The sequence below is a fragment of the Aulostomus chinensis genome, chromosome 2 (assembly GCF_037954235.1).
Source record: "Aulostomus chinensis isolate RoL2024-O1b breed Wild chromosome 2, RoL_Achi_v1.0, whole genome shotgun sequence".
Taxonomy (NCBI): domain Eukaryota; kingdom Metazoa; phylum Chordata; class Actinopteri; order Syngnathiformes; family Aulostomidae; genus Aulostomus; species Aulostomus chinensis.
Genome location: NC_141321.1, coordinates 15,754,105 through 15,768,095, shown reverse-complemented (window position 1 = coordinate 15,768,095; position 13,991 = coordinate 15,754,105). Strand labels below are relative to the sequence as shown.

Below are 13,991 nucleotides of genomic sequence, written 5' to 3'. Positions count from 1 at the left end.
TGTGTGTGTATATATTTGTATGTATGTATATATATATATATATATATATATATATATATATATATATATATATATATATATATATATATATATACGCACACATTATGTACACACACACACACACACACACGCTCTGAAACATACACACTAATGCATACATACACACCACTGGCCATCTGTGTAATTGTCTTATACATGTACATCATCAGCTTTGAGTCCCTTGTGTACAGTGGATTACCATGTGTGTGTGACAATGCCCTAAGGCAATCACAAGTTGTATAAAAAGGGACATTTTTCATAAACTGTGAAAAAAATTATATCTATATGGTTATATAGATGACTATATGTATGAATCCATGTATAGTGTCCAAATATTAACGAAATATTTATACGTTTTATAAGAAGAAAAAAAAAGGAATGAGGAATCTCAGCAAAAGGTGTCCTCGAGTTACGGTCAAGAGTGAGGTATTAACTCAAAGGACTGCAAAGGACACTGCCATTGTTTCAATGACAAATATCCAAAAATATAAGAAAATGTCCCTTCACATTATCACTATACATGTTATCATTATATGTGTAAATGTATCCAATTTAGATGTGTCCACATCAAAAAAATTGACATATTTTTTATTGATTTTACTGCAATTTCTGTGCATTTGAGCCAAATTGTATGTGTACAAAAGCTATATTGTGTATTTTATTAAATTAATATATAGTTGTGTTGCAATATACATGGGCTTATATTGTATTTGGCAAAAGTTGCCTTAGTAGCTGTCGAACTCTGTGAGTTTGCTTTAGTTTGGGTTTTTGTTGGTGTTTACTTTCCCTCTCTATTCTGCATCTTTGCAGGCTGGCTTCAGTGCTTTTGAGATGTCGCCTCTTTTTACCTGGAGATCCAGCTGGATCAAATACAATAACTGTTGAAAGCTTAATGAGCCAGCTCATTTAGAATACAATTCAAACCAACAACAAAAAGCAACAACCACAAGATAACAGTTTGAATATTTTTACTGAGCAGATTTTTACAGGGCAGCTATTTTCTTTAACAATATCTAGTATGCATATTTTGTGTTCATTATGTTTTTACTTTCTTTCCAAAAAAAAAAGAAAAAAAAAGAAACCTGCCATATGGAAAGTGGAGTGGTTTTCTTGGTGATCATAAAACTGCCTTACTGTCTCTGCGGAGAGCTTGTTGTATCTGTGGAGCTTGTGACTGCTTACAAAGCCCTGGTCAACCAGAATGTGCATTTTCTATGAAGGACCAAAAGAGGTTCCTTTTCAGTAATCCGTGTTGTTTATGTACGTACTCCTTCTCCATGTTAGAACTCTCATACTTTGCAGAGAAACATGGCATCTGAAATTCTACTTTGGATTTGATGTCTTAGTGGTTTAGCTACATGGTATATATACATATATATATACACACATATATATATATATATATATATATATATATATATATATATATATATATATATAAACCAAGTGTCTTCACATTCAGGCTTTCTTAAAATAATGACACAGACATTTATTTTTGAAAATTTTGGCACATTTTGGCCACTCTGAAATAATAATGGGAGGTGCTTTTTCTAATACTCTCTCACGGTAAACTAAGCAGAAATGTAGTAGGATTTAGACTAGATGTGTTTTGGAAAATATGACCACAAATGTATGTAAGATGCATCCATGAGAGGGAACAGTGACTCACTGTACATTCATATGGCTCCTGGTGTGTTCACTGTTTACAGCTGGAATCGTGGCAGCAGGGATAATAGATTCTATCCTACAGACATTTCACATCCGAGCATTTTTTTCTTTCTCAATCCAACTACATGATTGGACATCCTCTTGTCATTGTACCATTCTGCTGTATCTTTTTGCCTACCTCCCATCTTTCATTTCATTACTTTCCTCGTCTTCAGCTGTGTCACCCCTGAGGGGCAAAGTAACTGGTCCCTTCCCTCCTCTCTTTTGTCTGGAAACTTTTCATATCAGTTTAGCCTTGCTCTTTTCCTTGGAGGTGGAAGGGTCTGTTTTTAGAGAGGGCTTGGGAGGATTTGACGTCAGAGGAAAGTATTTGCTGATATTTTTAACCTTTTTTTTTTTTTTTGTATCTCCCAATCTGGCTAAATCAAGCAAGCCTGACATTCACGTACCAAAAATTTGAAAAAATAATGAATATTAAAGGAAACAGTCATAGCTGTTAAAATGTGGTGTTCAAAGTGCACACTGCTACATTGAGAACATTGGCGTTACGCACACACGTGCACTCACACGCACACACGTGCACTCACACGCAAACACACACACACACACACACACACACACACACACACACACAGGCATACACATACAGACAGCAACACACTGCCTTTCAATGTTTAGCCCCAGACAGAAAGAGACAACACCACCCAGACAAACATGACACATCAAGACTTCTCGTCATGGTTTATTTTCTTTTTATCTCATCGTGCTTCATCTTCATGCTGGATCATAACTGTGTATTGTGTGTGTGCGTGTGTACTTCATTTTCTCTCACCCCCTCATTGTCTGACTACAGAATACTTGTCTTGATGTTTAATTTATTTCACCTGTGTACTGTAGATTGAATTCTAACTTAAATGAAACCTCTGGTGCTGATTGAGTGCAGAGGTCACTTCAGGATCTTTTACTTACAGTCTGGCTGCCACAAACAGTCACTGTCACAGTCCAGTGCTGTCCCCTCTAATGGTGTTCCCCTGGCCTAGCCGCTGTCTGTACACTTGCAAACTGTGGGCAGGAAATGAGCTGGGTCCAGTGGATGGACGCTACTCTTTAAAGCCATGGCCCCTCTCTCAGGCTATTTGCTGTCTAATAGAGCAGAGCCGCGATTCTAAGGTCAACACATGAAGACTGAGCATAATGTGAGGCTGCTCATTATTGTCTAATTACATACTGTGGGTACCATATATAGTCAGCAGTGCATTGCTCACATCAAAAGTGGACTATTTTTGCCCACTTGAGACTTTTGGCTTTAGCAAGTGATTAGAACAAGGCCTTGTTGTGGCTTACCGCCTGACGCACACTGGTACAGGTGCACACACACACACACACACACACACACAGAAAAACACAGGGAGATGACATGTCGGTCAGTTCAAACAAGCACCCCATGTCTGTAAGTGTCCCCCCCCCCCCCCCCACACACACACACACACACAGAAAAACACAGGGAGATGACATGTCGGTCAGTTCAAACGAGCACCCCATGTCTGTAAGTGTCACCCCCCCCCCCCCACACACACACACACACACACACACAAACACACACACTAAACCCTCACTGATAGTATAGGGCTCCACGCTACAACGGGCAACTGGTGAAAGACCAGAGACATTCATTTGTATGGATTATTTCAACTGCTATTGTCTAAAGGCTGTGTTCATTGTGATCTATCTGGAGAAAAAAAGATGAAAAGTTCCAATAAAAAGCGATTAATAATAAGGTTTTCTCTCGTCCTTGTATGAGCTTGTTAAACTACGGCTTTGATTTCATTTCTCTTAACCATGACAGCCTGATATTATCTGTGTGTGCATCCTCTTCAGCATATTTTTTTTTCCTTTTCAAACATCTGGAAAAAATAAATCTGGACAGTTTCGTTCTTTGTTGCACATTTCTAGGTTTATATACCCCAGACCCCGTATACACGCTTATGCACACTGACTTGTTTTGCCTTGGGCTTTTAATTCTTCATTCATCACATTAGTTCCCTTTTGCCACACAAAAGATTACGGCACTCACTGTTTTCTCTCTCTCTCTCTCTCTGTCCCTCTCTTCCTGTCTCTCTCGCAATGTTCACAGGAAAATAAATTGAAATTATGTGTACTAATGCTTCTCAGATAAGATGCTGCTCTCCACCCATCAGCTAGATTTGCATTCACAGGCCAATCTGAAGTCACTTCAACACTGTCCTCTGGTTAGAGAGATATACTGAGCTTCCAGTTTGCTCAGTCAAATCTAGGTTGTTTCGTTTGAGGTGGTAGATGTTGGGAGTGGAACAGAAGCAGCTGATGTGACCTCCCTCGTGGTGTTCAGTTGAGAAGTAAACTTTGAAAAGCTGACTGGTGATGGAGGCGTAAATGCTTGTGGATGAGTTTTTGATGTCATTCTACGTGTTGTTGTTTTTTTTCCCAATACCGAATGACACAACATGAAAGATGATTGTGCAGGATTATGACCGTCTTAAGGAACATCCACACTGTGTAATTGCAGGGTTTACGTCTAGTTAAATGGTTTTTCGACTTGCATCTATTGACCCCCTGCTATAAGCAGGCTATATACTTTCACTCGCGAGCGCCACACCATCAGTGAGCTGACAACTCCTCAGGAATGGTCTCAGGGATGAGAAGGGGGAGAAAAGGAGAAGTTTGGGAAAAGGAGAGGTTAAGAAAACATTATTGGTTGGCAGTTCTGTGGCCCTGCTCCTGAAACTCCACCTGGTAGCTTTAATCTATAGACACTCACTCTTGATGAATATTGTCTCCTTGTTTTAAGAGATGATCTATTATGAAACTAAAGATGATTAACAGAACAACTCAAATTGTCTCAAGATCACTAAATGTACATTTTTTTATTATCTGGGGTGGTAATATTAATTTTCATGTGTATTATATATAAAAAAAAAAAATCATTGTCAAAAGAGCTCATTCAAATGATTCAAAATAAATTATTTGTTGAAATATTTGTAGTTTCTGACCACAGAGGGAATGTCTAAACCCATACTAGATTTGCAGACTATTGATTTGTATCAAGGCGTTTTTGTATGTTTGTTTGTGTCTATCTAGTCACCTCAGGGCAGATATTAATTAGGAAGATACAGGGATGTTTTTTTTAAAAACACCATTTCAAGCACCGAGGCAGCTCATGCAGCACACTCTCTCATTTGAACCGTCCGAAAGGTCTCAATAACTGCATGTTGACACGTAGAGTCGTCCGCAGTCACAGCCTCTCAAAGCGTTACAGTACAGTAATGAACAACAAGTACATCACCAGGCTAAAACTGAAAAAAAAATATCACTCCATTTTTGGTGAAGTTACCAATGTTTTAATGCCATGACTATTGTGATATATCAGTGTTTGAGAAGGGTCATATTCATCTCATTGATAATTGTCATGCAATTGAATTGGAGATTTCAGAGCAGATTTCCAAACAGTTGATAGCAAAATCCTAGTTCCTTGATCCAAATTTCTACTGTAATGGGGTTTAATCAATTATTGTTCTAGTCCCAGTGAGCTGATACGGCACAGGGAGAGATCTTTTCAACCAGAAGGACTTGGGTCCTTTCATTTTGGGTAGTGCTCGAGAAGGTACAGCAAATTGAAATACGTGGATGATTTTTGTAAAAGAAACCATAGAGACGCTTCTTCCGAATCTGTATATTACAACAGGAGCAGTTGTCCACAGTGACTTTGATACCATGGTCAGAACCAGAAAGAAAGCAGGTAACTGTGGTCACAGTGCCTGCGTGGGGGTTTAGAGAGGAACACTTTTCATCAAATGGAGGAAGAAATGGTGACGCACACAATCACTGCAAACATTGTCAATGTCCTAATTAACAATGTGCAGTACCTAGTCTTGAAATGTGCCTTCGCACTGAGAGGTTTTGTGAGGCTCTGTATGCAAATGTGCAGTCAGACAATTCACAACTCCCCCTGGTCTGAAGAGAGAACCCACATCAGCAGGGAGATGTTGGTGTATTTTATTGCATTTGAGAGCAAATGTCACATAATATTAGCTATTGATACCTATATACAGTAGTTGTGATACTGACTCGCGATGACATCTGTCGCACCGAGTGTCACCCCTGCAAGGTGTCTCCTACCACTCACAACAACTGTTCTCCCATAATTAGATTGGGAATCACTACAAAACGATTGGACAAAAACAGCAATGAACACAATGCACAACATTCTATCAAATCCTTAAAAATCTCTCACGGTTGCTTCTCTTTTATATTCAAACTCTCCTTCCCAGTCACCTCAAAGAGGAGCAGTTTGTTAAGTGTTCAAGTGTTCCTCACCTCAAGTAGAACAGAAAGCAGCAAAAATAATGGCCCCAGACAGCTTCTGTGAAGGACCCAGCTCACATCAGTGAGAGAAAATGCTCGATGGAAAGGTCAATAAGCAACACTGGGAACTTAATATGAAGCAGACATATGAATTCCATCACATGGATTAGTGCCCCTGGCAAAGTGCGGGACAGACTGATACTGCTGAATCAATTAATAAATATCCTGTGTCTGGTGTGTAAGACACCTGAGAGCTAAAAAGACCTTTCACTAAATGCCACCTGGACTTTTAATTCAGTTCTTTTTACCTATTATGTTTCCTGTTATTAGTGAATTTTTGAATCACTTCGGGTGTTTCCAGTCTAATGTAGTTCATGAATGCTTTGCAGTGCTTGTTTTTTTTTTTTTTTTTTTTTTTTTTTGGTCACAGGCATTCCAGGTCATTCAGAATATTTTTTATGTAGTATTTACACAGGCCTTAGATGTTCATTCCAGGCACTTCATCATAAGCTGCTGCTTACAACAACAGCTTGCAACATTATTTTGATGTTTATTCACATTTAAAGACAAACACATTGATGGAATCTTGAAGGCAGACAGGACAGTGTTGTATGTTATGTCTTTTAATATGCAAATCTATGGATATAAAGGGGATTTTATTTGCTGTCTTTTCTATAACAAGGTCCGATGAGATATTTTGAACAGAGTTTTTACGATCAGACTTTTAATACCTGGCATGGAGGCGATCAGAGTGGATGGATGGGATGAAGGCGAAGGCAGATACCCAGATGGCTGGACAATAACAATAGGATGTCATTCAGGCCGAATGTCAGGACGGAACAGGAACGTCAATAACGCCGTAACAGAATATGAGCTTGGTGTCAAAGTCCTTCCCCTTTAGCAGAGCTTTCACATTGATTCCTGCTCTGATATCAATTAGTTATGCCATCATTTACTGAGCTTTTACACGCTATGCCATTGCAACTGTCTTCTTCTAAATTGCCATTCGTTGTTACATTAAAATTTTTTTTTTTTTTTTTACAGAGGCTTGTGCAAGAGTGGGATTTTCAGGTCATGGTTGCGGTAGTTAAGAACTGGAGGTTTTAAAATTTTCATGAGAGGAGAAGAGTCAATACCAAACCTGAGGTCATTGCACTCACCATGACATTCTGTTCAAAGTATCTGTCAGGTTGAAAATTCAAATCAACATAACAGCGCACCTCGCTGTGCGCCCATGAAAAATGTCTTATGACTCTAAATATTATTCTGTTGATTGGAACTCACAATAGAGGTGCTCATGTCTGCTTATTTTATGCTAAGGTATGCATCATTTTCAGGACAGTTGATGGTAGAGTTTATTCCCTCAGCTGCTTAATTCAATCCTGTATTAAAACTACAAGAGAAGAATGATCACCCCTCCAAAGTTCATGTAATAATTCAAGAGAAATTAATGGAAATGTCTGCCTGTTTTTAAAATGGCAATGAACATGTCATATCATCCATAGATGATTGATTTGTTGGTGAAGAAGCGTTGTCTTAATACAAAGAGCAAGACATTTATGTGTGTCTGCGACTTGGTGCCTCCAGGAAGTGAGATGCTAAGGCTGAAGGTCTGGGGTCTGAGATGACAGTTAGACGACTGCCAGGGCGGTTAGGATGAGAGTCTGAGGTGACATCTTGAAATATCAGATTCAGGTTTTGCTGTGACACTCTGAGATGAGAGCAAAAAAATGACGGGATGAGAGACTGACATGACAGTCAGGATTCTGCCATGATAGATTTGTTGCCTTGTGACAGTTCAGAAATCAATGACCAAGGGTCTAGACCAGGGGTCTGCAACCTTTTCTATCAAAAGAGCCATTTCGCCCCCTCTTTCGCCAAAGAAAAACAGTCTGGAGCTGCAAAACACAACACAACTTCTAAACTTTTAAAAGTTTTAATATTATTTTAAAGTTTCCCTTTAACAAACACTTACACAATGTTACAACCACTGAATAAAACAAACGGAAGTGCAGTGTGCATGTGTGGGCCTACTCTGAAATAAATAAAAGTGAACTATGCAGGCCTATTTGAGTCCTTCCTAGATTTTGTCTTTGCAGAGAGAGGCATTTCTCTAATTTTCTGATCAATTTGCCCTTTGTTCTTGAAGTGAGAGAACGGATGCTGTGATATTTTATGGACATTTCTTTGATGAATTCCCCGTCCTTGAACGGCTTAGCTCTCTTCACGATCTCCTGAGCTGCCACACAACTAGCAACTGTAGCTGACTGTGGAGAGGCGATCCACTTCTTGAACGTGTGTTTGCTCTGTTCAGCTCTCCGTTGCAGTTCTGAAATTGCTTTCTTTCGCTTCTTTCTTCTTCTTTCTTTTTACTCATGGTTACTGAATGGGTCGCACACTCAAGAAGCCGCCTGCTTGTTGACAAATTATTTTTTTAAAGATTTCACAAAATTAGATGTTAAAATAGGCCATATAACCGAAGTAGTAGTAAATAAAATGGGAAAAAAAATAATGTATGAATAAAAATTAAATTAAGAAATAACTGTTATTCATTTTCATTTTTAAAAAAAAATAATTTTCATGTTTTGTTTCTTTTGTTGATGCCAAAGGGAGCCGCAACAAGGAGGCTGAAGAGCCGCATGCGGCTCCGGAGCCGCGGGCTGCCGACTCCTGGGTTAGAATGTAAGATGAACACAAATGAACACAAGACAAAGATGGCACCCAAAATGACGCACTGAGATGACAGTAAGCCGTCAGCGATACTGACAGATGAAAATGCCTGGCTGACAGAGATTAGAGACAAGATTCAGCCTGAACTTCCAGAGATCTGAGATTGAGGTCAAATCAAAGTAAGAACTCTGAGATCAAAATCAGAGACATTAAAGAAAGACAGAGATTAAAGAAAGAGCTTCTAAGATGAAGACAATAAATTAGGACAACCACAAGCCTTCTCATCATGACTTTAAACCTTAGTGACTAAAAACAGGCCCTGTGTTTGTAGTTATACTTGTTTGAAATTTGAGGAAGTGAATTATCTGATCAGCGGTACTTCGGAAGGGTTCCTGCTCAACCTGGATTCGCTGCTAAATCCTATGTGCAATACAAAACTGTTCTGAACCTGAGTGAGTGAGTTGAAGTACCCATTATCTTTTTTTCAAGCATAGAAAACTGTCTGTCTTATTCATTATCATTGATCCTGCCACAGACCACTTACAGTAATTTGCGGCTTTCTGACTGTCAAGACTTCAGTTTTATTGTCTCTTTCCCTCCCAACAGTATATTTAATCATGGAAGATACAGGATTTGAGGTCAATGTAGGAGACGTAATCTTCACTCACTCCTCTCACTACAGAGTTGAGAGTGTCTTGGGGTGTGGAACGTATGGAGATGTCACTGAGTGCACGAAGCTGAACACCAATGAAACCGTAGCTCTGAAAATGATCAAAGAGAGCATCTCCATCAAGGTGGCAAAGGAGGAGGTGAAAACAACTTGAACAAGAGTGAATGTGACACTATGACTGCTAAAACAAACTGAATGACAAAACACTTGAAGAACACAGGCAGATAGAAGACACATCAGTCTATGCTTACAACAATTATTGTCTTCTAATTCTTAAACCTGTCTTTCTAAATGATAGCGATATTTGAATGGATTCTGTAGTTGACTGTTTGACGAAGAGTCAAGGAAATAACAGAAGACAGATAAAACTTAAAATCTCAACACAGCAGTATTTAACAAACATGGCTTTACCCACAACATTCACAAACTTTGTTTTTCTCCTTCTAACATCGTATGCATTCACAGGAGCAGATCCTGAAAAAGATGAAGGATCACAACTCAGACTATTTTAACATCGTCAGATGGAATGACTCCTTCATGTACAGGGGATGCTATTGTATGGAGTTTGAGAAGTTGCATATGAGTCTTCGTGAATTCCAGCAGATCCAGAGCCAGCGGTATCTGGCTCTTAAGGAGATCAGCCCTATTTTCAACAGGTTTGTTTTCAATTTGTAGCACAGCTTACAATAAAAGGCAAATAGATGAGGGTTGAATGACAACCAGTGTCAATCACACAGTTGAGAGTTAAGCCAGTTGATCAACGCAAAGTAGATGAGTTCTTCAGTTCCTCCCAGTTTGATTGAATTCTACGGTTAGTGTGTCGTTGTGGCTACAGATGCTGATTATGCAGATTAGCTTAATTGTTACTTAGTTTCTGTCTGTGGCAAATAAACTTTACTTGAACAAAACTGCTTTTGTCATTTTTTGTCAACATTGTGAGATATCATTGATGGTGACCTCGCAGTGCAACTGACTTTAAATTGTTTTTTGTGTTTTTTTAAATAATTCCAGATAGCGACAGCTCTGCAGTTTCTACGGAGTCAAAAGATAGCCCACGCAGATCTCAAACCAGAAAACATTATGTTGGTGGACAATATCAGTCAGCCACTGAGGGTAAAACTCATTGACTTTGGTCTAGCCGTTGAGGTTTCAGGCGCATGGAGAGGAGCAGGACTTCAGTCGCTGTGGTACAGGTAAGTTGGTACAAAAAGGTTATCTAATGAATTCATGATGGTGTAATCTCTGTATTGTAAACCATGCCATTGTAACCAGATCTCTATATATTCCATTTGTAAATGTAGACCGTGAGCAAGAGTAATATTGGGGGCTTTTTCTTCCTCTCCTTAGATCTCCAGAGATCTTTCTAGGGGCCCCCTTCAATGAAGCTATTGATGTTTGGTCCCTGGGTTGCATTGCAGCTGAATTGTTTACAGACAACCCTCTGTTCCCTGGCAGCAATGAGGATGAAATGGTCCGAACTGAAGAGTGTTACACTTCAAACTGAATTGACAATAGATTTTAATGAGACAAGACTTGAAAAAGAAATGAGCTCGAGTATTATATAACATAGGGTTATTCTTACAGATGGGACACATACTTCATACAGTGGGACAGCCACCGGATCATCTGCTCAGTGCAGGTTTATACACCAAGAAGTTCTTCCGTGCAAAGGTCAAGGGACAGGTACCAACACAGTGGAGAGCTAAGGTAACGGTTATGTAACTTGGCAAGGATTTTAATTCTTTCATCCTTCCCCTGTGTTAAATCCACTGTATGTGGATCAGATATGCTAATTCATAAATGTCCTCTTTTTTAAGTCAAAACTCAAAATTCAACTTTGCACCTCCAGTCGGAGTACCATAAAGAGTCTGGATGAGCTCCTGGTAGTAGGTTACCTTCAGTTACACAATCTGTGAACAGGCAACACAAACAATTCTGAGTTTCTTACCATTGTTGGTGTCTTTGTTGTGATGCAGCACAAGATCCTCAGTGATAGCACAGAGCCGTGTCACCTAGGCTGCTTCATTGACCTGCTGGGGAAGACACTGAAGGTTGATGCTGCTGAAAGAATAACGGCAAACCAAATTCTGCAGCATCCATTTATAACAAGGAGCCACCTTGTACAGCACACCGTGAGCTACACTTTGATGCCGTCTGCATTATTAACGTGCTGATGTGGATGAGAGAAGTTGTTTATTTAACGAAGACTTTTGTCTTTCAGAGTTAAAAGTCCTGCTCGGACCTGTTGGGTCCTGGTTCAGGCAGTGGTGAATTTCTGCTGCAGCAGCTCTGTACCTGCAGAGTTGCTAGAAGAAAACGTAGACTTTAAAAGGAAAAGGGCATCAGCAGATGGTAGGCGATTTGAAACTTCATATTTAAAAGAATTGTTTGATATGGCTGTGAGCTTGGTATGTTGGAAAGTGAAAAGTAGCATATATGTTTATTTTCTCCTGTTACATCATGTTTACATAAAGATGATCTAACCTGGTATGATAAAATACAATTAGATCATGTTATAGAATCCCTGTAGATGAACCTATTTTAATATTCGATAACTTTAATGTATTTATTTTACTCATGTAAAAACCTCCCTATTCTACAGGTCAGGTGTGTGGCTCTGCTCAGATTGCAACTCTCATTAAACAGAAGAGAAATGACAAGGATGATCCAGGCTGATCCACACCACACTATTCAATTTCAACCCAGGCTGGAGCCTGACCCAAATAGCCCAACAGGCTGAGTCAGGTTCAGGCCGATGGTTTATGATTATTGCTCATGTTGGGTCGAGTTTGAATTTTCAGGCCCTTTGAGAAAATCTAATTTAAATAACCCCAGAAACAAGTCAAGAGGAAGTCTGTGTCACATAAAACAACATCAGTAGTTCCAGTAAGACAGAACAGCCGCCAAGGGGTGCCGCGGTTACTTTCCATCGAGGAGGGATGTCAGTAATGAGCTGCCTGCAAGAGGCAAATATCAATCATCTAATCTGTGCAGTGAAATGCAGCTGCAGATCAGCACAGAGGCCATGTTTTCTGTCAGTTCTGACTTCCCTCTGATTGTCTGTGTTGTCATAAGTATTTAGTACAAATGCAAATAAAGCTAAATCAGAGAATCACATATTTCACACATTTTGTTTCCATCAAGAAGGTGTTTTTGTCATAAAATGAGCAAATTAAATCTGCATTTTTATATGGTTGAAATTAACTGCTTCACTGAGGGCTGTTCAACATGTACAATTGTCAGAGGGGGGCAAATTGAGGAAAACCTTGACAATGTATTGTTTTTATCAAAGTGCTTCAGAAAAATCCTTGAAATTCAAACAAAGTACTTCATAATGTCTTACGTTCAGATTTATTGTGCGTGTTTTTCCGCACAGCACGGCAGCAGAACTTGATTCATGATTTAAATCTTCCAACTACAGCTGTCAATGTCCATCCATCCGTACATCCATTTTCTATACCGCTTATCCTTTAAAGGTCACGGGGGGCTGGAGCCTATCCCAGCTGACACTGGGCGATACCCTGTACACCCTGGACGGGTCTTCCAGTCTGTCGTAGGGCCAGCTGTCAATATCTCATGATATTTGTTGCTGTCAGTAGGAGTGCGTTCATTGGCAACATTTCTTCAATCTGTTTGGACATCCCAGTTTAACTGTTAACATGGACACGAATAAATTGATCTAAATTAAAAGGCATTTATTCGTCCCCCATAACTATAAAAATAAATACAATTCGGCTACAAACATAACAGAAGAAGGAGAGAAACAATTAGCTATACTCAGGAGTCTTAGGTGAGTTAATCTCCAGCACAACATTCACGCTGTAGCAAATGATGCTCACCAGTGGTCGTTCTCCCATTCGTTCCTCCACAAGACTGTAAAGCTGAAACTGGCTGCGTAAAAGCATTGCAGTCGGAGGCATTCACACTTTCTCAGCAGTTGTTTATTTGTTTGATTGTTTGTTTATTTTAAGCAGATGGAAATGATCCAATTACAGGCCCTACTGTATTTCAGGGATCTATGGCTCCAGGTGGTTGTAGGATGCTTTGTGTGTTCGGGGCATGTTCAGCCTCCTTTTGTATTTAGAGGGCACATAATCAGAGTCAAGAGGCAGTCATTAGACACCTAATGAAACCAAACAGACTGCATCATGTCATTCCCTTTCAAGCCCAGGTTGGTGTGTTGCTATGTCAATGTCAAAAGCATTTCAGCTCTGGAGACGTGAGCGTTTCTCACCTGGAGAAATGGACCTCCTCGTGCAGCAGGTGAAGACGCACGCATGTCTTAATGTCTATATACGGAAGCAGCAGAAACCACTGGAGCCATCAGAGGTGAAGTAGGTCAGGGAGGAGGTGCCGGCCAGTGTTTCCACATTACCAAGTGTGGCCATATGATGTAGTGGCGCTCCATGCCACCCTGTGCCTGGCCCTGTGCCAACTTTTAGGGTGCTATTGTTTGGTGGCGCCAGGTGCGCCTATATAAGCAGAAAAGTCGCCACGCCTCTTTCCTTTCTTTCCCTCCTTGGAGGAGACCGGTGTGGTGGTCACAGCCCGGTGTGGCAGAGTGGCGTGAGTCATAATGTGATTGTGTGGCCGCCATCATACT

At 39.9% G+C, this 13,991-nt stretch overlaps 1 protein-coding gene across 1 annotated transcript; it reads left to right on the top strand.

Moving 5' to 3' along the window:
- The first annotated feature begins 8,950 nt into the window (after positions 1-8,950).
- LOC147269197 (homeodomain-interacting protein kinase 2-like) lies at positions 8,951-11,738 on the top strand. Its single transcript, XM_086194220.1, has 9 exons — positions 8,951-9,170; positions 9,325-9,527; positions 9,854-10,048; positions 10,400-10,581; positions 10,736-10,859; positions 10,973-11,095; positions 11,206-11,274; positions 11,365-11,520; positions 11,610-11,738. Exons 2-9 carry the CDS (start codon positions 9,336-9,338, stop codon positions 11,613-11,615), a joined length of 1,047 nt encoding a protein of 348 aa, XP_086050346.1. The 5' UTR covers positions 8,951-9,170; positions 9,325-9,335; the 3' UTR covers positions 11,616-11,738.
- The last annotated feature ends 2,253 nt before the right edge of the window (positions 11,739-13,991 follow it).